Source organism: Chlorocebus sabaeus, chromosome 4 (assembly GCF_047675955.1).
Source record: "Chlorocebus sabaeus isolate Y175 chromosome 4, mChlSab1.0.hap1, whole genome shotgun sequence".
NCBI classification, from domain to species: domain Eukaryota; kingdom Metazoa; phylum Chordata; class Mammalia; order Primates; family Cercopithecidae; genus Chlorocebus; species Chlorocebus sabaeus.
Genome location: NC_132907.1, coordinates 72,396,769 through 72,423,449, shown reverse-complemented (window position 1 = coordinate 72,423,449; position 26,681 = coordinate 72,396,769). Strand labels below are relative to the sequence as shown.

At 36.8% G+C, this 26,681-nt stretch overlaps 1 protein-coding gene across 3 annotated transcripts in view; it reads right to left on the bottom strand.

Moving 5' to 3' along the window:
- Positions 1-26,681, bottom strand: part of CDH12 (cadherin 12) — a 1,094,618-nt gene that overhangs the window by 319,031 nt on the left and 748,906 nt on the right. For 2 of the 3 annotated variants that reach the window (XM_007961262.3, XM_007961261.3), the window contains one exon: positions 17,471-17,887. In XM_007961262.3, the coding sequence (XP_007959453.1) occupies positions 17,471-17,701 (231 nt within the window). In that variant the 5' untranslated portion in view covers positions 17,702-17,887. Of the gene's footprint in view, positions 1-17,310; positions 17,450-17,470; positions 17,888-26,681 lie in introns of those variants that run through there. The other variant, XM_037988711.2, reaches the window with a different exon arrangement.

The window sequence follows — 26,681 nt, the reverse complement described above, 5'->3', positions numbered from 1 at the left end:
AAAGGATATGACCTCTAGGAGGATATGATTTTGTGTTTATTACAAACAGAAAAGAGGAACAAAGAATGAGTTCAGGTCCTTTGCAGGGCCATGGATGAAGCTGGAAACCATCATCCTCAGCAAACTAACACAGGAACAGAAAACTAAACACCACATATTCTCACTCATAAGTGAGAGTTGAACAATAAGAACACATGGACACAGGGAGGGGAACATCACACACCGGGGCCTGTTGGGTGGTGGAGGGCAAGGGGAGAGAGAGCATTAGGACAAATACCTCATGCATGTGGGACTTAAAACCTAGATGATGGGTTGAGAGGTACAGCAAACCACCATGGCACATGTACACCTATGTAACAAACCTGCACATTCTGCACATGTATCCCAGAACTTAAAGTAAAATAAATAAATAAATAAAATAAAATAAATAAAAACAATGAAAGAGAGAAAGAGAAGGAACCCTGATGACTAAGCAATTCAGTAAGCTGGCAAAGGAAGATATTTAAACGGTTTCTAATATTACTAAGTCACAACACTATGTGGTGATACTTCAGCAAGTCGACACACTATACAAGATTGGAATTCAAGTCACCATAGGTCCCTCATGTTACTGAGGGTTTTGTATAGAAAGCCCTGCAGGTTCTTTTTTTGAGACATATTTTTAATGTTTATATAGCAAACAACCTTGAAAAATTAAGATTGTGTCTTTTTCCAAAGCAAAGGGCCATATGCTTCTACCCAGTAAAATAGAGATAATGTCGCTCTCCAAAACAAAGGACAAGAGTTGCCAGGGCTCCTCTCCTGTAATGTAACCCACTAGATGTACTGGCATCCATCTAGACCTATCTATCTGCTTTGCCCCTATGTTACTTGAAGGCAATGGGAACTGAGTCCATTCTGTTAAGCACATTGTGCTATAGTAAAAAAAACTTCCTTTCTCTGACCCAAACATCTCATGTCATCTTTCAGCATTCATGAAATTGTGGAAGAAAAATAGTCCTTGACATTGTCATAAAACAACAAAATATAACAGCACTCTTTAATAATGAGTATAAGTATGTACCAAAGGTCTCCTCTAAGGTGGTTACACTGATATATTATGAAGGACATTTCCTTATGAAACTTCTGTGGGAAATTCCAGAAGGAGAAATAATATGCTTCCCTAATAGTAATTTCATATATTATACAATGTATTGATTAAATGTCAGGGGCAATAAATTAGGTCTTGCCTCATGAACAATGAAACATATATAGTTAGTACCTTCTATAACAGTGGTTTTACTTTTTTCAGAGACAGGAAAGAGGAATGTTTCTCTCATATAGGAGCTACGTTTAAATTTTACCAAAAGAATTCATTCATATTCAAGTATAGGTTTGAGTGGTATAACCATGGCATATAGTCATGAATTCAAAGTTGTCAGAAGATGAGAATATTAAATTTGAAACCCTTTTCATTATGCTTACTCTTGTGCTCTCTATTTTTCTGCATTATCTGTGGTCTTTCTCAGGATTCTTCTCAAATCATCCCACTGGGGATCATCTCTTATCACCTGGTATAATATACAAGTTGTAGAATTTCAACAATATTAGCCCACAGAGAGTACTGTCTTCCAAGAAATCCAACTAATATTCTAGAGAAAATATTTCTGACACATGCATGCACATGTAAACACAGACACACATACACAACACATTTCAATTGTACTGTGTGGTTGGTGAAAAATGCACCTAAGATATTTCTGGTGCCAATAAAACTTGTGTTATGTGACACTCTACATTCTTAGTCATATGGATTGACATGTGCATAACTGCTTTCATGTGGCTAATGATTACAAGCTCTAGAATTAGAATCAAAGCTTATCTTTGCTTTAAAGTAACTATAGGCAGGCAGACATCCATAAATAAGAAAGAGATGCGGTTAAAAGAAAAGGAAGGATTGAAAGATAAGTAGGCATAGGTTAGAACACCAGGAGGAGAGAAGAAAGAAGGAAGAAAAAAGAAATTAAACACAGGGCTCAAATCTTAATGTTCTTCGTTATTTTTGAAATACTGGTTTTAGTGATTCATATATTGATTTAAAGATAGTTGAACTTCATTCAAGGTCCTGTCAATTCAATTAAAGTAAACACATTGAACCTTTATGGCACAGCTATTATGAAATAACTAGCATATTATGAAACAGTTAGATGCAATAAATAAATTGTAAAGGAGAGAGAATTAGCATACAATGGACATGGACTATTTGCCAGGATTATTAGTATATTGTGTCATTTCTTTGCTCAAATTCAATTGTTAAGCCATTTTCCTCTTAAATGTATTGCTGTCTAATCATATTTGAAAATGACTATTTCAAAGATAGCCTCCCGTATTGAGAGGCTAAAAATTCAGGGATATGTTTAAGAATCAAGCTATGCACTTAGACAATAGGCTTACCTAAAAAGGCTTTCAAAAAGATCTGAAATTTTTCCTTCCACTGTTTTGCCACAGAAAAAGCAGGGAGCTAAAGATGATTTGTTGAGCAGCAAGGTCAACCTATTTGGCAGCAGAATGGATCAGAAACAAAGCTTTGATTTAGGACACTTGAATACACTGCAAAGGTTCTCCGATATGTAAGTGATGCAGGAGTCAAGAGGAGTTTGCATGAGGTTTGAAATAATCAAGCATTATCAAGGTTGCTTTTCCTTTGCATTTTTAAAATAAGATTTGAGTGTTCCCATTTCTATCAACTCAGAAGGAGATTATTATATCTGAATGGCAGCAGTGTAACACATTAGACAGAACTTGAGACATACTTCTATGAAGATTGAGTTGGTATTATGAGACTTGAATCACAAATGAACAGGAATCACTCTGATATTAAAAGCTCACACTTTCAAAGTAAAATGCACAATGAAAACTCCACTGTGGGTTTCTCAAAAAGCGACACGACTCAAGAACCAAGTAAAGGAATGACCAATTGAATAAATAAATGCATGTTGAGCCATGAAAACTATATTTTAAATATATTAGTATATTTTGGTGATACAATTTGCATTTTTGTTGGGTCCAGATGGTCATCCTAATATTAAGTGTGAATTGAGAAGAAATTCCAAATACACAAATGATTTCTGCAATGTAAGTGTAACTATCGTGCTGCTTCTATTTTTTTCTTTCTTATTTTTTTCTTATACACAATAACATTATACGTAGAATTTTAAAAAACTGAAATTTTATTGCCACTGCCTTGACCTCATATATGTATTTATAAAGGCATACTTTCTTATTGGTAGGTCTTTTTGGACATTAATATTTGTAGTTTCATCCTGGTTTCTCTTGGATTTTTCGTAAGTACCCTTCTCTCTTCCATCACACGACCCTATAAACACACAATAATGAATCAGTTTGATCATCTATTCCTCTTTATCCCTTCCTTGGGTTTCTTGCTGGTGAGAAAAATCACACATTGCTGAATGGTTCTACCCCTTTAATATCTTTTAAAACATTACTTCTGTTGAGTCTTAGTAGTAAACCAGTACTTCTTTCTTTTAATAGACTAACTGATTACCTTCTCTTTTATATCTTACTGGACTTAGTATTCCTGTGAGAGTTAATTTTATGTGTCAATTTTGCTGGTCCGGGGTACCTAGATATTTGGTCAAATATTAATCTAGATGATTTAGTGAAGGTGTTTTTTTTTAAATGAGATTAACATTTACATTGGTGGACTTCAAGTAAAACAGGTTAGATGGGCTTCATTCAATTAGTTGGAGACCCTAATAAAACAGACATACGTCTTCTAAGCAAAAACGTATTCTGCCAGCATACTGCCTTTGGGTTTGGAACTCTCTCTGAGTTTCCAGGCTGCTGGCTTACACTGCAGATCGGACCTGCTTCTTCACGATTACATGAGTCAGTTTCTTAAAATCTCCCACATATATCAGAAACTGACTCATGCAGTTGTGGAGATACACACACACACACACACACACACACACACACACACACTGTTGACCATTGAACAACACAAGTTTGAAGTTCAGGGGTCCACTTATATGTGGAAATTTTCAATAAATACAGTCATCCTTCTGTATTGGTGGGTGCTATATCTGCAACAAAATGTGGATCAGAAATATACTATTTATGGTATACGAAACACACATTTTGTACGTGCAAGTTCCACAGGGCCCACTGCATGACTTGAGTATGCATGGATTGTGGTATCTCTGGGGATACTAGAACCATTTCCCTGTGGATACTGAGGGAGGACTATGTATCTATATCTCTTTAGATATGGATATATACACACATATTCTGTTTTTCTGGAGTATTTTGACTGATGTAAATTTGGTAGCAACAATGGTTCTAGAGGAATCGAATGTTAAGAATAAGTTTTCTTTACTGGTTTGGGGTTTCTCGAAGTGGCTGTTTAATATGACCAGATTTAAATACATTATTGACTCTCTTTCCAGTAGTAAAGACAGCACCAACAGTCTGTGGTGTGAAGGGGCAACAGAGATATGCAGAGTATCACTACTGGATTCTCCTAACCAAAGTCTTGCAAGAGGGAAGCATCTTATTCTCATAATATATTTTTGAACATTTTTGTCAAACTAATGATAATAAATAATCATTGAATGAATAAGATGGGCTGGTTGCCTCTAACATTACTGAACAAAGTGAAGAAAGAAAATGATGAGCTCAGGGATTTGAATTCCCAGTTCAAGTACCACATAAGTCACCTGTCAGTTTCTCTGTCTGCCCTGAAAAAGACCCTTATGTCTTGTAGCCACAGAGGTGAGATTTTGCGGAAAAAAACCCTAGACTTTCATCTTGTGAGTGACTGAAATACAAGAAAAATTGAATTCCTAGCCTATGTGTCTGCTGTTAAAGTGAGCAAAGTAATTGTAAAGAAATGGCACGTTGAAAGTAGGAATGAGGATGTGTGGGAAGACCTTGATGAAGCTGGAGACACTACAGTCATAATTTCTGGTAAGTCTTCTTCACTCCATCTTGGGAGATTAACCCTGCATTGCCCCAGGAAACTATAATGGCCTCACCCGATGCTGTTGCCTTGCAATACTGCTGAGCCTTCCCGGGACCCACTTCACCACTCTCTTTGATTCTAGTTGTGTAACTAGACCCGAGTCTTTGCATGGCCCTGAAGTTGAGGTGCAAGTGTGACCCATGAGGTGGTGCATTAAATACCAAAAGAACTACTTGAGTGTTCTAATTTATCCAGACAGAAATCTGGGGAGTACATGTAGGAATCGATATATAGGGTATGAAATAATGGCAGAAGAAACACAAAGTTGGATTGGTGGAATTTATTGATAGAGCTCAATAAGCAGAGACTCTGTATTTAATATTGCAGCATGGGGAGTGAGAAATAACTTCAGTGTTTGTTTGTTTGTCTGAAACATGGAGCCAAAGTGTGCCCACAGTAAATGAATGTGAAATGTCACTAACAATAGAAGACAAAACTCAAAGGCCTAGGGAGATTGGTAATGCTAGAATGGGTTTCTTATTTAATATCTATTTATCCACACTGGGAGGGTCTAGAGGATACACCTTTCATCACCACAGAGAGAAATCAGTTTGTGAGGGGAGCCCCAGCATCCCGGTGATCACTCAGATCTCTAGGCCAGAACTGACAGTGGGAACTGTTGCCACGGAATTGGCAATATAAATGTAATGTAATGTAAATGCAATAGGAATCTCTGGATCCTGGATGACAGGGGTCTTGTGGTAGCAATCAATGGCCAAGGTAAGGCTGGCATGTTTACCAATAAACTGCAGTCAAAACAGCAATCCGAATGCTATGACTTGTGGAGACTTCTGGCATTGGCTAGGGGGTCATCCTGTTCATAAAAATGAAATAGGTCGGAAGTCTATTAAGTTATTATTTGATCTGTATGAACAGAAAAGTTCTAGGTCAGGTACACAAAGTCTAACCTGAATCATAAAAACAGAGTTATTGCCCCTCAAACCGTTTCCAGACTTGCACCAGTTTGTAGACCCAAAACCCCTTGAATGAAGGTGAGGCTGAGATCTCTTGAGGAAGGATCCCAATACACTTATAAAATTTATACTATTAATCTTTTTAAATTTTTTTATTTTCATAGGGTTTTGGTAAACAGGTGGTAGTTGGTGACATGAGAAAGTTCTTTAGTGGTGATTTGTGAGATTTTGGTGCACTCATTACCCAAGCACTATACACTGAACCCAATTTGTAGCCTTTTATTCCTCACCCCCTTCCCATCCTTACCCCTGTCCCCAAAGGGACCTATCCCTTTGTATCAGGATGACTGTACTTTGGGGAAAAGGAAATAATCAGACCTTTGAGGGACTACTGGACATTAGCTCTGAACGAGCATAAATTCTGAGACCCAAATTGTCACTGGGCCTACCAGTTAGCATAAAGACTTGTGGAGGTCAATGGACCAACGAAGTTCAGCTTGGGTCCATCTCAGTGGAGCCAGTGGCTCCCCAACCCATTCTGTGATTACTTCCATAGTTCCAGAATGGATATTTGTATACTCAGCATCTGGCAGAATCCCTACACTGGTTCCCTGACCTGGAAGTGAGGACTGGAATTGAGGGAAAGTCCAAGGGGACGCTACTAGAACTCTCTCTAGACAGAACAATCATAGAGCCAAGCAACATGACATTCTTGGAGAAACTGCTGAGATTAGTGCCCTTACCAAAGATGAAACATGCAGGGTGTTGATTCCCAACTCATCCTTATTCTACTCTCCTATTCAGTCTGTGACTAACACAGATGGATCTTGGGCATGACAGTGGATTATCAGAAGCTTAGCCAGATGGTGAATCCAACTGCAGCTGTTTTGCCAGATGTGGTTTCATTGCTTGAGAGAATCGGCACATCCCCTGGTACCTGGTATGAAGCTTTTGATAATAGCACATAAATTTTCTCCATTCCTGTTGGTAAAGACCACCATTAGCAGTTTGCTTCTGGCTGGCAAGATCTGCAATACAACTTCATTGCTCTACCTCAGGGGTATATTAACTATTTAGTCCTATGTCATAATTCATTTCACAAGGATCTTGATTACGTTTTCCTTTACAAGACATCACACAGGTCCATTACATGGAAACATTATGCTGCTTGGATCTATTGAGCAAGAAGCAGCAACTACTATGTATGTATTTGAAAGAACATTCATTTACACAGGGTGCGGGATATAAATCTGACAAAAATGTATTGTTGTCTACCTCGGTGAAATTTGTGGGAGCCTAGTAGTATGGAGTATGTTGAGATATCCCTGAAAAGGTGAAGCACAAGTTGTTGCATGTGGTCCCTCCTACAACCTGACAAAAGAGGCACAACATTTAGTAGATCCTTTGGGATTTTGGAGGTAACATACTTCGCATTTGGGTACATTACTCTGGCCCATTTACTGAGTGATGTGAAATGCTGCTAGTTTTGAGTGGGGAACAGAACAAAAATAAGGCTCTGAGATAGATGCAGGCTGCTATGTAGACTGTTCTGCTATTTAGGCTATACGATCCAGCAGGTCCAGTGGTGGACAGTTGTAGAAGTGTCAGTAGTAGATAGGGATGCTGTATAGCATCTTTGGTTGGTCTCATTTGATGAATTACAGCACAGGCCCTTGGGATTTGGGGACAAAGCCGTGCCTCTTCTGTGGATATCTTCATAGGATATGAAGTATCCTTCAAAAGATACTCTCCTTTTTAGAAAGCACAACAACCGACCAGGTGCGGTAGCTTAGGCCTGTAATCCCAGCACTTTGGGAGTCTGAGGTGGGCAGATCACTCGGTCAGGAGTTCCAGACCAGCCTGACCAACACAGAGAAACCCCATCTCTATTAAAAATACAAAATTAGCCCAGTGTGGTGGTGTGTGCCTGTAGTCCCAGCTACCCAGGAGGCTGAGGCAGGAGAATCGCTTGAACCTGGGAGGTGGAGGTTGTAGTGAGCCAAGATCGCACCACTGCACTCAAGCCTGGGTGACAGAGTGAAACTCTGTCTCAAAATACAGAAAGAAAGAAAGAAAGAAAGAAAGAGAGAAAGAGAGAAAGAGAGAAAGAGAGAAAGAGAGAAAGAGAGAAAAGAAAAGAAAAGAAAAGAAAAGAAAAGAAAAGGAAGGAAGGAAGGAAGGAAGGAAAGAAAGAAAGAAAGAAAGAAAGAAAGAAAGAAAGAAAGAAAGAAAGAAAGAAAGAAAGAAAGAAAGAAAGAAAAGAAAAGAAAAGAAAAGAAAAGAAAAGAAAAGAAAAGAAAAGAAAAGAAAAGAAAAGAAAAGAAAAGAAAGGAAGGAAGGAAGGAAGGAAGGAAAGAAAGAAAGAAAGAAAGAAAGAAAGAAAGAAAGAAAGAAAGAAAGAAAGAAAGAAAGAAAGAAGAAACAATGACAACCTGCTACTGGGCCTTAGTGAGAACTGAACACTTAAATCATGGCACACCAACTTCCTATGTGATCTGAGCAGCTTATTATGAACCATGTGCTACTTAATACAGCAACCATAAAGTTAGGTGAGCACAGCACTACCCCATCATTAGATGAAAGTGACATATAGAAGATCAGGCCTCAGCAGGCCCTTGATGCACAAGTAACTGACATGAAGAAGAGACCCAGATGCCTCCATTCCTGCCACATTCTCTTCTCTTTCCAAGCCTGTACCTATGGCCTCATCACACGCTCCCTATCAGCTGAGAGAGAAAGAGAAGACTTGGGCCTGATTTATGGATGGTTCTTCATGATAAGCAAGCACCACCTGAAATCGACAGCTGCAGGGTTATAGGCTCTCTGGGACGCTCTCTGAAAGACAGGGGTGACTGGAAATCCTCTCAGTGGACAGAAATTTGAGCAGTGCACCTGGTTTTTTATTTTGCATAGAATTAGAAATGGGCAAACATGAGATTATATATCAGTTCATGGGCTGTGGCCAAGGAGTTGGCTGAATGGCCAGGGACTTGGAAGGGACATGACTGGAACATTAATGACAAAGAGTTCTGGGGAAGAGGTATAGGGATGGAGCCCTCTGAATGTGCCAAAAAAATGTGAAGATATTTGTGTCCTATGGGAATGTTTACAAAAAAGTAACATCAGCAGAGGAAGATATTAATAATCAAATGGATATGATAACCCATTCTGTGCATACCTGTCAGTCTCTTCCAGCAGCTACTCCTGTCATCACTCAACTTGCTCATAAATAAAGGGGCCACAGTGGCATGAGACCAACACACAGATTTCCACTCACCAAAGCTGACCTGGCTATAGTCACTGCCGAGGGCCTAACATTTCAGCAGCAGAGACCAACAGTAAATCCCCAATATGGCTCCATTCCCCAAGAAAATGAGCCAGCAACCTGGTGACAGGTTGATTATACATCACCACTTTCATCATGGAAGGAGCAGCACTTCGTTCTTACTGGAATAAACACTCTGGATGCAGATTTTCCTTCCAAGCATATAATGCTTCTGCCAAAACTACCATCTGTGGACCTATAGAATGCCTTATCTACCATCCTGATCTTCCACACAGCACTGCTTCTGATCGTGACACTCCACAGCAAATCAAGTACAGTAATAAACCCATGCTCATGGAATTCACTGGTTTTACCATGTTTCCCACCAGTCCAAAGCAGCTGGCTTGAAGGGAAGGTGAAATAGCCTTGTGAAGGCTCAGTTACAGTGCTAGATAGGTGGCAATCCCTTGCAGGGCTGGGGCAAGGGTCTCTAGGAGGCTATAAATGCTCTGAATCAGCATCCAATATATGGCACTATTTCTTCCATAGCCAGAATCAATCTCAAGCCAGAAGTGACTGGTCTGGAATTATGAGGTAGAAATGAATGTGATACCACTATTACTCCTGGTGACATATTAGCAAAAATTTTGCTTCTTGACCCTATGGACTTATGCTATGCAGGTCTAGAGGTCTTAGTTCCAGAAGGAAGAATGTTTCCACCAGGACACAAAATAATAGTTCCATTCAACTGGAAGTTGAGACTGCCACTCAGCCTCTTTGAGTTCCTCATTCCCCTAAATCAAGAGCAAGGAGGGAAATTACTGTGCTGTCCAGGGTGATTGATCTTGAGTACCAATGGGAAATTGGATTGACCCTCCACAATGGATGCAACATTGGATATTCCTTAGGGTACCTCTTATATTACCTTGCCCTGTGATTAAAGTCAATGGAAAACCACAACAAACCAATCTAGGTAGAACTAGTAATGGTCTAGACCATACTCTTTAGAAATTAAGGTTGTGTCACCCCCAAAGGTAAAGAGTCACTCACCAGCTGAGTTGCTTGCTGATAGCAAAGGTAATACAAAATGGGTAATGGAAAAAGGCAGTTATAAATACAAGCTATGATACATGACCAGTTATGGAAATGAGGGCTATAATCATTACAAGTACTTCTTCCTTATCTTATTATAAATATGATATATTTAATATCCTTTTTCTTCCCTCTCCTATCCCCTTATCATGTAACACAAAATGTATTGACTTTATATCACAGTATTTAAGTATTGTTAATTTTACATCAAGTTGCAGAACATCAACATGAGCAAACCCAAGGACTTTACATTCTTTTCTGAGAAAAAGGTTTGTGTATTTTTGGTTGCATGTGAGATAGTTATATCTTGTTAGAAGTATGACCTTGTTATTATCTCTATTTGGAGATTAAACATGGTTTAAGGAGATGTGGATGGGTGCCAAGTTGACAAAGAGTGGACTTATAATGGTGTGATATTTGATGAAACATGACCATTTATGTTGCTGTGTTCTTTGGGTGACATTAATATTTAAATTTGTGAACTTTGAGTAAAATAGATTAGCCTCCATTATGTGAGTGGGACACATCTAATCAGTTGAAAGCCTTAACAAAACAAAGACTGATGTCACCTGAGCAAGAAGGAGTTCTTCCAGCAGACTGCCTTCCGGCTCAGAATGGCGCTCTTCCCCAGGTCATCCCATTAGAGGCCCTACTGCAGATTTTGAACTTGTACCTACACAACTGCATGAACCAATGTTTTAAAAATAATTTTTTGTTCCGTATGAATTTTCACATAGTTTTTTTTTTCTAATTCTGTGAAGAATGTCAATGGTATCTTGATGAGAATGGAATTGAATCTACAAATTACATTGGGCAACCATCAAAAGAAACAAGATCATATCCTTTGCAGGGACATGGAAGGAATTGGAAGCCATTATCCTCAGCAAACCAACACAGGAACAGAAAACCAAACACGGCATGTTCTTATTTATAAGAGGGAGCTGAACAATGAGAACACATGGACACAGGGAGGGGAGCAACACAGACTGCAGCCTGTCAGGAGTGCAGGGGGAGGGAGAGCATCATGAGAAATAGCTAATGCATTCAGGCCTTAATACCTAGGTGATGGGTTGATAGGTGCAGCAAACCACCATGGCAAATGTTAACCTATGTTAACAAACATGCAGGTCCTGCACACGTATCCTGGCACTTAAAATTAAACTAAATTTTAAAAAGTAATAAAATTGTTTGCATAAAACTAAAAATAAATAAATAATGTTTTCTTTTTTCTATTTATCTATATGTCTTGTTGGTTCTGCTTCTCCGGAGAATCCTAACTAAATAATACACCTGTAGGATTAAACTGAGATTATCAACAGGGCATTCCTCAGTCTCTTTCATCTATGCTTTTGAAATATCATCCACGAGCTGTACACATCTCTGTTTTCTTTCTTTATGCTTTAGACAAAACCATTAAAACTATTTTGACAAAAGTCACCTCTCGGTCACTAGTTACCAAAACCAATGGAACCTTTTAAGTTATTATTTAATTTGGCCTGCGGAGTTCAACATTTGTTGTCTTCCTTATTTTTAAAACTTTTTCCTGGTTTATCTTCCATGACACTATCTAATGCTTGCCTTTTGGCTCTACTAATTAGATCTATCTAATTTTTAAAATCTGCTTTCCCATCATTCTGAGCAAACTATCCCAAGGACAGAAAACCAAACATCGCATGTTCTCGCTCATAGGTAGGAATTGAACAATGAGATCACTTGGACACAGGGCGGGGAACATCACACACCAGGGCCTGTCGTGGGGTGGGGAGGGGGGGAGGGATAGCATTAGGAGATGTACCTAATGTAAATGACAAGTTAATGGGTGCAGCACACCAGCATGGCACATGTATACATATGTAACAAACATGTATACATATGTACACATTATGCATATGTACCCTAGAACTTAAAGTATAATAAAAATTTTTTTGAAAAAATCAGGGTTCTCTTACATTATCTGTAATTTTCCCTAGAGTATATTAACCACTCATGATTTTGACTACCATTTGTATTCCAATTACTTTTTTGTGAACACTAGATTAATGTATGTAAATATCTATGATATATTTCACCTGTGTGTGTACTTCTAAGTAACTAAGGGCATAGGATGTCCAACACCAATTATTTTATTTCTTACTTGAGTCCCAAATCTACAAGGGATACTAATAAAACAGAAGTCAGAAATCTGTGTCATTTTTTATTCTTCCCTTTCTTTAATTCTCTGTATGCAATTATCCACTAATTTCTGCAGATTTTGCCTTCACAATATTTCTCTAATTTGTCTCATCCTTTACATTGCCATGATCAATGAATCTTGAAGTTTTTCATTATCTCTTCACCTTTCAAATATTCAACTCTAATTTCTCATTTCCTTCATTATACTTCCTCCTCACGCCCGTTGTAACTTTCTCCTGCAGATGCTCTCCCTATCTCTATACCTTTCCCCCTGTCTTCAACGCATCTTTTAATTGGCTGTCTGATGGGTCATTCTAGAATTGCAATTCCATTAGTATTAATCCCCAAACAAGGCACTTTATGGGTCTTTACACTTTTAAGAACGAATACTACTCATCTGGGTATGAGAATTGAACCTTTCCACACTTCCTGTATTTATTCACTCTAAGTAATTGGTTTTACACTCTGACTATCTGACTATACTGAAATATGGCTACCTAGGCTCACCTTGAAGTTTCAAGCCTCAGGGCTTACAAAAGCTTTTCCCCATACTACCACTTCTAGAAAAATCAAATCATCCTTCAAGACTCATCTCAGGTGCTTCCTCATTTGTGATGATTTTCTAGAATTCCTCCATCTTCTGGATGGAGTCATAGACATTTCCTAATAGTGTTTCTCTTATAGCACTTTTAATACAGTATTGAAATGATCGTTAGCACTTAAGAGCCTGGAAGGATAATAAACCATGATATTTTCCGGTGCAATGGAGCTAGACTACCTGGTTGATAGGTTAGCTTAAGCACCCACTGGGTGTTGAGATATGGGGAAGTCATTTAACTTTTCGGTGCCTCAGTTTTCTGATATGTAAAATAGCACTAATAAGAAGATCAGTCATAGTGCTGTTTTGCAGATATGTAAGTATATGTCTGTAAAGCAATTAAAATGGTGCCCAAAGGAAGCACTCAATAAAGTTTAACTTTCATAATTGTAATCTAGAGACCTTCACAGTAACATTTATTCCTACAGGCTTAATACCGTCTCATGTTATAATGCATTGTTCATTAAAAGTAGGTTAAATAAATGGATGTCTCTGAAACTAGGGTTTATATATGTTTTACATTTTTATTTTTTGCCCTTTTAAACAGTTTAGATTTAAGAATTGCTGCTAACTGGGATTCATCTGAAATGACAACTCAGTTTCTTAAATTAATTCTTCGGGGATAAAATAGGCAGCATTTCCTGGATACGTAACTTGGAGGCTATGAAAAAACTTAGTACCTCACAGATATAGGCTTGCAGTTATCCATGTTGGTATAAGCATAAATCATGTTGGTGCGTGTATGCACACTTGTGCACATGTATATGTATGTCTGTAATAATGCAAGTGTTTTGCTGGTGGTTAGTTCGAACAACTGGTAACATATGAAGTACAAATTTTTGCAGATAAAGTTAATTTCTTTCTTACTTACTGTACAGTACGAAAACTTATCTAGGTAATGTATTAAATTCACAATGTGTATTTGAGGAAAGCTTTACCTCTGTATACCCTGTGATTTATTTGTTTAGAAAGTAAAGTAACATTTGTTACAAGTAATAGCACAGTTTGTGCTTTCTTGCAGGGATATCAACATGAACATCTGATTCTTTAAATACAATGGTTGTTGAAGATAATGTCACCTAAGTCACTCAGTTGCCTCTACAAATTTCTACATGAATACATTATTTTAGATTTGAATGTAAGAAAATCAATTGGTCCTAAAAATGTGGAGTTGACAATGGGAACTATACGAATTAATGATTTTCATATATGCTCTTTCTACCAAGAACCAGAAAGTCATATTTGAGGCCAAAGATAGTACAGTTGATCTTAGAACAAGGTAAGTTTGAACTGTATAGGTTTACTTTATGTGGATTTTCTTCCACTTTTGTCACCTCTGAGACAGTGAGAACAACCTTCTCTTCTTCCTCCTCCTCGACCTATGCAATGTGAAGATTATGAGGATAAAAAAAAAACCTTTATGATGACCCACTTCCATTTAATGAATAGCAAATGTATTTGACTTCCTTGTGATTTTCTTAATGACATTTTCTTTTCTCTAGATTACTTTATTGTAAGAATATAGTCTATAATACATATATACATATATAAACATAATATATTTATGTTATATGTATTCTAGCATATAATTATGTTTTAATTGACTAGGCTATCAGTAAAGTTTCAGGTCAACTGCAGGCTATGAGTAGTTAAGTTTTGAGGGAGTCAAAAGTTGCACTTGGATTTTCAACTGTGCTAGGGAGAAGTCAGTTCTCCTAACCCCCAAGTTGTCCAATGGTGAACTGTAAACAACTAACAATTTTCCTAGGCATTTTTGCATTAGCCCTTTTCCTTAGCTCTGAGTTCCATATTATTCATAATACTTTCCTTTTCTATGAGTAATCTCAAAGTCTTTCTGGAATGAGTGGAATATAAATATACTCATACGTTTATACATACATATATAATGGATTAAATTGGTCTCCATGTTATCGTATTTCTATTCTCAAATCTAGAAGCATCAAGACAGTTAATTAAAATTTAATTAGTTTCCTGGTGGAAAAGAAATCTTGGCATCCGCTCTTTCATCTGCATTAGAAATATACACTGCTTGAGAACCATGGGTGTTCATTGCCCATTACCAATGTGGAGCCGTGTACCAGTGGAAATAATGCTGTTTAAATGTAATGATAGGTTAGATGTTAGACTTACTCCTTTTAAATTATATTTATAAATACTAGTTCCTCTTTTAAATAAACTGGATGAATTCTACACTGTTGTAGCAATTATAAAAGTGGAATTTCAGCGTATCAAGCAAAAACTTGCATATACAATCCCATGAACCGTTTGAGGAGATGAAATACTACCACTCTCTATGTTCAAATAAAAGTCAGTTTTATTTTTTTTAAGCTAATTTCAACTTTATTACCTCCAATTCTGGAAATTGAGGTCTATGGATCTTCTCTAATCAAAAACAGAGAATTTGTCAGGAATCTCAATATGATGCCTAGCTTCTGTCATAAATAGAGTTGGGATAACTGACATCTATCTTGCAGAGTTTTAGACTATGTCACCCTTCCCCTTGTCTTGGATTTCAAAATTCCATTCTTACATTAAATTAAATAAAAAGAAACAAGTGTAGGAGGACCACATGAAATTATCTTACAATATAGAAATGTTAGTGATTGTCATATTCCACGGTCATATTTGAGGAATTATGCAAGGAGAAGTTTTATGCAGTAACTTCTGGGGAATTCCATAGTTTGGAGTGACTTCCTCAAAATTTTCCAAGACTTTTTATGTGACTAGGGCTATCTGTGGACAGCAATATGATCAGAGAAGGGCATTCTGGTTTAGGCTGGAACTGTTTGGGTCTCAGTGTCCATTTATCATTTGGGGCTCACTTTGACATTCTACTCAACCTACAGGCTCATAAGTGCCCTGTGGATCTTTAAGGATTGCACCGTGGGGTTGTCCCAGTGCCAACTAAACAGCCCCTGATTCCTGGTGGGCAGCCTGTAAAGGAGATAGTTCACAGTTCTTGCTTAATGGCAGTGTTTGTGTGTGTGTGTGTGTCTGTGTGTCTGTGTGTGTGTGTCTGTGTGTATTTGTAAGATCATTGAGATTGGACTACTAGAATGGTACTTATGGACTGATTTGATTTGGGGTTACTCAATTTTTAAACATAGATAGGTGCCCTGCAAAAATCATTTGCCTGGGGCCACATACGCCTTAGAGGAAACTCTGGTTATATGTCCCTTTCAACAAATATTCTATTTAAAGACCTTTTCCACTGTATCGTTTAATATCCTTTAAATACATTTCCACAAGGCAATTTATTTTAAATGTGGTAGAAATAATTCAGATCTTAAATGACTATTCTTCCTTTGACCTAATATTGGAATCATGGAACCTGTTATATATATCTTTAGCTTATGTTTTCAGAAAGCTCAAAGGATTTGCTGCTCAAGAGTCGTAATCTTTTATATCCATTTCCAAACACTCTTCCTATTATGGTTTTCCATTTGTGACTTTGGATTTATTTTAAACTCTCCTCAGGCATCTATTTTTTTTTTTTAAGTAAACCCCATGGCAATATCTTTTACAAAATTTGGAAAGAATTCACAAAATCAAAATAAAATATAATACTTATTTCTGGGGGAAATTTTTTTGTGTGTGTGATGGACAAGTCACACTGTTCTAGACATGGATGAAAAAATTTTTATGAAAAAAAATAAGTAGTAGAACATAACTGTCCTGAAACAGACAGTTGCCACCAAGTATTTTGTGAAAAAAAAATTAAATTTCCATAAAGTTGCAATAAGATTTTAAAATTGTATGCTCTGTTGATGTGTACATATTTGGCTTCCAAAAATTATTACTTCAGCCATAAATACATTTATAAATATCTGCTGAACATATAGAAATTATTTATAAAGCTTTAGCAAGCCAAATCGAATACTTCAGAACCACAATTCAAATGGCACGTCACATTTTAATGGGAAAGAAGAAGAAACACATCATTAAAGAACACCAAGATCAGTTTAGATTATTTATGCCTGGTGATTCTTCTCTATGTCTCTTATTGCTAAACATCTCCAATTTGGCTGTGGGCAATAAAAATGATAAACTACACTGATACTATAGTTCTAACTATGGTTACAATTATGCTTAATAACATTTTCATATTTTAACTTCATGTCTTCAGCAAAGAATGTCAAAAATTGAACCAAACATATATTATTTTCATTAAAATAATCAGCAATAATTAAAGCAAAGAGGGTTTAAATGATATTCTGAAGCTTACCCGGGCCATTGAGTCAGGAAGATAAACCAGGTCTCTCGGATTTCAATTCCAGTGTTCTAGTCACTGGTTTGTTCAACTCCTGTGCAAAACATCCATACAAAATACACAATGCATATTCCCCCTTCCTATCAAGTGGTTGTCAAAAGAAACACGCCATTACCTTTCCCACATACTGAGGCTCGGAGCCCATGTATTCTTCCAGCACAAAAAATTGATTCCATACCCAGCCACGTTTAACACGTTGGAAATGTGACCGTTGTCCGGGCAGATGGATAACATTTTCTCTTGGCTCTGTGGCTAAAGTCTGCTGTGGCTGCGGTTGTAGTGGTGTTAGGAGACCTCCATCAAACAGAACCCAGAGAAGCAGGGATAAACAGTTCCTTGTAAGCATTGGCAAAGGCTTTCCTACAGCAGAGTAATAAAAACTCCAAAACTTAACGTAGAATTGTGGAATCCAGGTTTGAGGTGTCTGTGGCCTCCACCACTTAGCTTCTTGTTTTATTGCAGAAATGATAATGCAGGCATTAATCCTTTTGATGAAAAGGCTTCTGCTGTATTATATTCCATCTAAAGGGACCTATGAAATAGATTAACAAAGATACATTAAATTAATAATATTGCATGATGATATTCATCACAACTCTCACTATATCTGCCAACATTTAAGGAAACCGAGAAGAAAGACTATAAAAGAATTGTATTAGTAAACGGTCACCGCTATTCACCATTTTAACTTGGATAAATTGTCTGAGTTTTTCACAGACTTGAGAAAATATTAGTTACAGGGAAGCAAAAGGTGCATTATAAACAGAAATGATATTTTCAAAAAATTGGCAAAACATTTTAAGGAGAAAAATACAGATTGCTATTTTAAAGTGAGCTATTAAGTTAGAGTAGGATCTTGCAACTTCAGCATTATTGACATCTTAGGGTTGATAATTCATTATTGCTGGGAAGTTATTTTGTGCGTTTTAAGATTTCTAGTAGCACCTTTTTCTTCTATTTAATAGATGACTGTAGCACCCCTTCCCATATCTGGTTTGTGACAAGAAAAAAGTATCTCCAGACATTGCCACATATCCCCTAGGGGATCAAAAAAATGCCAAAATTAAGAACCACAATATAGAGAATAAAGAAAACACAATTTTTAAAAAGCAAAGAGCCCCTGAAGTTAGAGAATAGAAAGATACAGACGATCTAAAGAACAAGATAAATTATTAAGTGTAAAATTGAATGATCTTACTAAAATGTAAATGATGGATACAATGTTATAAGTCTTTGTAAATTTAAATTTTCTTAAAAAATGTTTCTCTAGCCTGGATATATCAGAAACCTTGACAACGTGAGTATTACTTTATAGATGTTGTGTAGCTCAGAGAAAAGCTGGATCCCTACCAGAAGCATGACTTTTACTCTGCATTTAGGTAAAATGACTTTTGAGCTTTCTCTCATAACAAACGTTTTTAAATTCACTTATCTAATATTCATTGAGTGTCTATAATACACTGTCTTTAATTATGTGGTAGATAAGAAAACAGACACAATCTTTGCCTCTCTAAAATCACAAACAGAAAATAAACAGTCAAATAAATAACTGAGGGCAAATTATGCTGATGGGGGGGAAAAAAGCAAACAAGAATATCCTGAGGGTAAAACTCAAGTTAGCCAAAGCCTGTGGTAGGTGATAATTGCACTGAGGTCTAAAGGAATAAAAGCATTCCTGTATTTTCTAAGCAGGCACGATGAAATGTGGCTCTAGCACCAGGGTGATTTTGTGCATTTGGCACTAGGGTCACAGTGCTTCGAGCCTGTAAGGTTGCTAAGGGCCAAAAATGTTGGAAGCCAGAAAATATATATAATGCTTCCAAAAAAAGAGAACTAAAATCAAAATCAATGCATGTTTAATTAAGTGTCTATAAAACATGGTGTTTTTGTCAACTAGTCAGCTGCAATTCAGATCAATGTGTATTCACTTATGTGTAATGTAATAAAAATACATATTAAAATTAATTTTGCTTATTTATTTATTTTATTTATTTTTTTAAGATGGAGTCTTGCTCTGTCTCCCAGGCTGGAGTGCAGTGGTGTAATCTCGGTTCACTGTAACTTCCGCCTCCCGGGTTCAAGCGATTCTTCTGCCTCAGTCTCCCGAGTAGCTGGGACTATAGGTGTGTGCCACCAGACCTGGCTAATTTTTTGTATTTTTAAAAGTAGAGACAGTGTTTCACCATGTTGGCCAGTATGATCTCTATCTCCTGACCTCAGGATCCGACTGCCTCAGCCTCCCAAAATGCCGGGATTATAGGTGTGAGCCACCTCACCCGGCCTCTTTCCAATTTTTTAATGTGTTTATGGGCAAATTAAAATTTGATATGCAACTCACATTTACATTTTGAATTATTTTCCATTGGACAGCACTGATTTAGAAAATACAGTCTGAATCACAAAGTGTGATTTCTATTTAAGCAATTTATTCTTAACATTCAAAGTAAAATATCTAACATGAACTGCATCATATTTGTGGTAAAAATACATTAGAAAGTAAGAGAACATTTTGCATCTATTTCAATAACGTGTAAGCAGGGTAATGTATGTTTTCTCATTTGTTTTTAAGTTCAAATTGCTAGGATTAACCTCTAAGGTGTTTTAACTTCTTGAATTTTTTTGTTTCTTCCATGTTTCATCCCATACTCATACCAATCCTATTCCAAGCTTGTCCGTTCAGATTGGGAGATAAATATAAGGAGAAAAGTGGGTGACAGAAACTCTGACTTCCCAAATCTATTCTAGAGTATGCCATTAGGTTGCATTTCTGCCTTCCTGTTCTATTAAACCTTCTCTTTCACTATTTTGGGGATACGAGGTATTAACACTCAGACTTTAGAAAACACTGACCTCTAAGGTCATCTCTCAAGACAAGTGTCTTTTTATTGTATATTAGAGATTTTTGAGGTTGGACATATGACTACATTCATCATCATTGTCTCCAGTCTGGCCCAAATTCTCCTTTTCCCTTAGAAGTCAAAGGTGTCTAAAATCGGACTTGTGACTCCCTATCAGAGTAATCTTTTAGAAGTTTTCATCCACTCACATCACTTTCCATCTGTCGGTTGTGCTAGAATATGTGTCTATAGTGTGGGGAAATTAGTGAATAAGTGATTGGTAAGTAGAGAGAAATGTGAATGTAACATGCAAAGTGCAGTAGTCCCTGCTTATTTGTGAAGGATATATTCCAAAATGCCCAGGAGATGCCTGAAACCAAGGAGAGTACCGAAGCTGTTATCCGTCAATCAGAACACGTTTCTGTTTATGTCTTCCACCCACAAATTTTATAGTTTTTCCATTTTAACTAAGCACGTGTCATCATGGGGCTGTAACTTCTGGAGTTTTGGGAGGTGAGACAGCAAAACTAGAAGGGATTTCTTTTTCATTCTTCACAATTCCATGGAGAGGTTTATTCTTACCATAGCAATCTCAGCATATGATTTATTTTCTTTCCTTATTAAGTAGAGAACTTTCACCTTTTCACATAAAGGGCACACTTTATGGTTCCCCTTTGGCATATCCAAGTTGCCAGCATCACTATTCTTATACTTTGGGGCCATTATAAACTAACCTAAGGCTTTCTTGAACATAAGCACTCAATGCTGTGACAGTCAATCTGCTAACCAAGAAGGTTAAGTGACTCATGGTCAGGGAGTGTCTACCACGTGAATCCACTGCACAAAAAGACAATACACATCGCAGGTGGGACAGAAGTACATGCTGCAAAATTTCATCATGCTACTCTAAATGGTGCACAGTTTAAACCTTACAAATTGTTTATTTCTGTAGGTTTCTATGTAATATTTTTGGACTGCAGTTTATCACTGGTTACTGAAACCATGAAAAATGATGCAGGATAAGGGGTGACTACTGTGTGTTGTTTCATAAGCCAATTCACCAACACATAAAAGGTTTGTACCACGAAACAACAGCAGCTAAATGCAAACTATGGTAATAAAGCTGAAGTTAACTGGAGCCACAGAGGAGTGCAATGTAGAATATGATGCCCGTTTCCCTCAGGCCCACATTCTGTTCTTACTTTGGCTCTTGTCGGACACAAATTCTATCATACTGTGCTGTGCTTCTTCCAGATTTTTGTGCCTTTCTCAGAGTAGGCTGAACCTTACTTGTATCTATGTTATCAAATTACCTTATTTTTGTAAGAATAGAATTTTATATTTACTAGGTATTTATTTAGCAATAGTTTATTTTTGCTGATATTTTCATTGGGATGGTGATTGCCGGTGGCGATTGTACAAGTTTTGGGGATCTGCATGTATTTTTTTTCTCTATGAGCCCTGTTATTTTAATATGAATTTTGCAGAATGCAATGCTTTTAAAAAACTTGCATATCATACTTAGCAGAAGCACCTGTAATTAAAAACATAAAACTATCTCCTTGAACATATTAAAATCCAGAACTGTAATATGATATTTACGAATTTAACAAGGCCTGCATAATCAACCTCTGCATGCTCAACCCTTGCCATTCTCTTCCTTTCCTGAGTCCAAACTCCTTAGTTGTAATTCATATTAATAACAGTAACTAAAGTAATTTATATTAGAAGTGTACTCATGTGATTGTTTACTCTTTTCTGGGTGGAGTGGTGGGGTAAAGAGAAGCCAGAGAGGAGTAATGGTGCTTATTTTATCAGTCATTCTGTTCCTGGGGTCTACACTATTACCTGGCAAATGATAGGCACCAAGTACATCTTCGTTAAGTTTGAATGAATAATTCGTTGAATGGTAATAGCTAACCTTTACTGAAAACTTACAACGTTCTACATAGTGTTGTATGTTCTGTGCCTATATAACAGCCCTGTGAAGGAGGTGGTATTATTACATCCATTTGACAAAGAAATGGAGGAACAGAGATGTTAAATGACTTGACCATGGTCTACATGTTAGTACATAGCAGGTAGGCTTGCATCTGGGCAGTCTGACTACAGAGCTCACACTCTTCATCCTCTACTGTGTTGTCCCACTGTTAACAGATGTAAAAATACACAAAACCTCAGGGGTTTCCAATCCTAGTAAAACAAGGAATATGTGCCTACAAACTTGAGTTTCCAGTTATTTTTCAAAACCTAAGCAGGTATTTCAATACTGGGCAGCTTAAGCTTTCAGACTCTTTTAGCTCTTTTGTAAAATTAGGAGATTTAAGTTATCAGGTCAATACAGTTCCTTTGAAGTCCAGAGATCCAAGACTCCCAGCTTTCCATCCACAAGGACCTGGGAAGGACATAATTTTAGGCAGAGGCAGGAAATGATAGACAGGGTCAGTGTTCTCACAGGATTGCATAGTGACTGAAAATTCAGAAAGTGTTCCAACAGCCCAGCAAGGCACTAAACAGGTCACCAGGTTGAGTGATAAGAAGTAGCTGTTGTATGGAAAAGAGGGTATGAGGGTTTCCAACTGTTCCAGGCAGCTCTTCCTAGTGAACTTCAACTGTGAATGTAGTCTTGGGGTCTGACAGATGAGATGACAACCTGTTTGACCTACTTGACAATTCTAAATTTGAGAATTGCTTCTGGCATTGATATTATTAAAAATAAATAAATGACTTAATAGAGTAATACAAATATTGACTTGGAAACAAGATAGATCTGAAGTATCATTTTAAATGAAGGCACAGCATAGTTTCATGCTACATAACTATCTGTTGAGTAGCGTTTGAACTGTGGGGACACAATCAACAATGTTATTTTATTTGTGGAGCTGTATATAAATATGACTAAGTAAATATTTTTTAATCTTATCCCTCAATGAGAACGTGTATGAGAGTGCATTTCCTAACTCCTGTCATTGTTTTATAATCCTAAAATCCATTTCAAGTCTGTATAACACTGCAGTCCTTTAGTGAACAGATGAACCAATGTTATTTTCGGTACATGATGCTGCTCCCAGCAGATCCCAGACTCTGGCCACGGTTGTCAGCCAGGGAGCTTTTAAAGTGCTATATCACAACAAAAATAATGCAAGGAGATTGAAGGACTCCAGTTCTTAAGTGAAAGGGAAACAACTCCCCCAGGCATGAAACACAGGCTAAATTACAAGGAAAAACTATATCAAGCCATCAACCTGGGTACACTTGCCCCAGCACCAATGGTGTTATAAAAGCAAGAATAGAAAGCTTATGCTGTGGGGTCAGCTCCCTATGGAAATATGTGAACCTTAAGGAAGATAGATTTGCTACAAAGGACATCACCAGAGGTACGTTTTATTCCATGTACCCGGTTTTAGGCACAGTGATAAAATATTTATATTTGTCTAGGCTTCCTCATCTTTTGTAGAGCCAGAGTGGTTTTTCAAAGACTTCTTAACTCTGATGATGACTCTCTGGAGCCCAACATCCCTTTTAGCAGGAGGGATTTTTTTTTTTTTTTAAATGGTCATATATCAAAGCAGCAGATATTTAGTTGTGAAATACTTACTGACAGTAACACTTCCTTTAAGTGTGCCTCCAAAGCTAAAAGATACACAAAGGCTGTGGTTTCCCTAGTTATTTATTTAAATGGGGTATGTTTGCTTCTAAGAATAACTCCTGAAAAAGGTCAAATATGTTCAATATAAATTACATTGAAAGGGTTCTCTTTGTCAGGGACAACTTATTAAGCTGAAAGATTTGTTAATTATTAAAAGGGGTTCTCTATTATGGGTAGCATAATACTAACTGCATACTGGAGAACTCTTTAATAGTGACTATGTTGTGGTCTATTTTAAATTAATATTCCATGGAGTAATTTTTCAAGGGCACTTCTTAAAATTTAAAAGGAAAATAATACAACTTCCTCCACCTTCTCTTGTGAATAAATGACCCTTTAATTTGAACTAGTAATCAAAAATGATCCCCATTAAACAATATAAGGGGATGCTTTATTTTCCATATTATAAAAAAAAATGGCAGCATAACTTATGTAATCCAAAAATTGTTAAAATGTCAAAAATATGCCTTATATTTTTTAATGTTATTCTTCACCTTGAAAACATTTTCTTTGACTTAACTTCATAAAGTAAGCTTTCTGCTTCCTATTATATGAAATGCATTATAATCAGCAAATATTTAAAGACTTCAGGCAAATCTGATCGTTTAAGAATATGGCTCCCAGGAAAATTATTTGAAAGTTTCAACAAGCATTGTTATGCAAATTTTAAGCTTTGTTCAGGAAAACATGGTACTTTTTGAAAAGCCTTGGGAATGAGCATACAGCTTTTTTGGTTCCAGTTAAACCTATCCCGAAAGGAAGTATGACTCTGTCTCTGGTATAGCAAACCCTTAACACTCACTCTTTTGTTTTATAAACTGCCTGCTGAGAGGCAGACATAGTAAACCAATCTCTGCTAATTCTTATGAGTAAAACAGAGGTGCCTGTAGGTGATCATTACTCAATGATCTTAATTTATGGGGTTCATTAATCCTGCCTCTCTAGCTTGTCCAGATTCTACTCTCTACTTCACAAGTATGTTAGGAAGCCAAAATATGTTATTTGAATTTTATTTATTTATTTATTTATTTATTTATTTATTTATTTATTTATTATTTTGAGACAGAGTTCATATTTCTTCAGTTTTCCTTAGGCAATTTAGTATGTTTAAAAATATATGAGTTCAAAAGCCCAAGTGACAAAATAAAGATAAGCTGAACTTTAGGAAAATTAGTAATTTCTTGCTTCAAAGAACACCAATATGGAAGTAAAAAGATAATCCACAGAATGCAAAAAAAGTATGTTCAAATTATTCACTTGACAAGAGACTTGTATCTCAAATATATAAAGACCATTTATTATTCAATAATACAAAGATAACACAATCAATAAATGAGAGAGGGTTTGAATAGACATTTCTCCAAATCAGACACACACATGGACAATACGCCCATGAAAGGATTGTCAACACCATTCATTAGTCACTAGGAAAATGCAAATCAAAAACCACAGTGAAGATGGCTATAATAAAAAAAAAAAACCACACAGTAACAAATGTTGAAGGAGGATGTGAAAAATCAGCACCCGTACACATTGCTGGTAAGAATGTAAAATGATGGAGCTTTTTTGGATATTATTTTGGTAGTTTCTCAGAATGTTAAATATAGAGTTTATGAGATGATTCAGCAATTTCACTCTTAGGTATCTACCTAAGACTCATCCACACAAAAACCTGTACACAGAACTTCCTGGCAGCATTATTAATGATAGCCAAACAGTGGAAACAAACTACATAAAAACCAATGGGATTATTTGATGAACAAAATCTGATGTATTCATATGTAGAGGGTTCAAGGGATTTGGGGACTGATCATGGAAAATGAGGTCACTATAAGAAGCAGTTAACACACAAGCTTTAGTGGGTGGTTGCACAACCTCACATGAGAGCGCACATCCTTTGCAGCAAGAGGCTGATGGTACGGGCTATTTTTCAGAGGACAGGGGGTTCAGAGAGGTGGTTTACACAAATCACGTTATTAAGCAGCATGGTCAGGTGTCTCCGGGTCAGAGAGATCCGAAGGGCTGTCGCAGTTTGGGTTTCATAACCACAGAGCTCTAGCTCATCAATTACTAGCAGATTTGGGGCGAGGTTTTGAAGGGTAAGTAAATCAGACACTCTCTAAATGGCTAAAAATCTATGTGTTTGGACTATTTTTAAAATAAATGAATGTATGAAAATTTGAGTTTGATTCTCAAATTTGGAGAGGTTTGGAGCTCATGGGTCTCAACTGGCATTGAAGAAATAAACAAACTAAGGGTACATATAAAAAGTCTACATTTAGCTCATTTATAGAACACCATGCAATTGATTATTATTTGGTAATGAAAAGGGATAAAGTCCTCATACATGCTACAATATGGATGAAATTTTAAAACATTATGCAAATGAAAGAACTCATAAAATATTACATGTTATACGAATATTATTCATATTAAGTTTTTAGAATAGGCGAATAAAGATAGAGGGGACATTGATTGTTACTTAGGGACTGTATTTTGGGTATGACCTGGAGAATGATTGCTGATGGGTTTGGGGTTCCTTCTTGGGGGAATAAAAATGTTCTAAAATCATATTGTGGTGATTCTTGCAACACTATGTGAATATACTAATAAAATTGAATTCAATCCTTTAAATAGGTGAACTGTATGATATGGAAGTTATACCGCAATAAAATTGTTTAAAAAATAACTTCATGATAGACTTTAGACTCAAGATTTTGGACTGTAATTGGTGGACCTGAAATTGTCTTTGCTTCTTGAAGCAAATTAAATCAAACAAGGTGCCAATTCACGTGTTAATATGTTTTATATAATATTGATCAGAGTCTACCTCAATACTA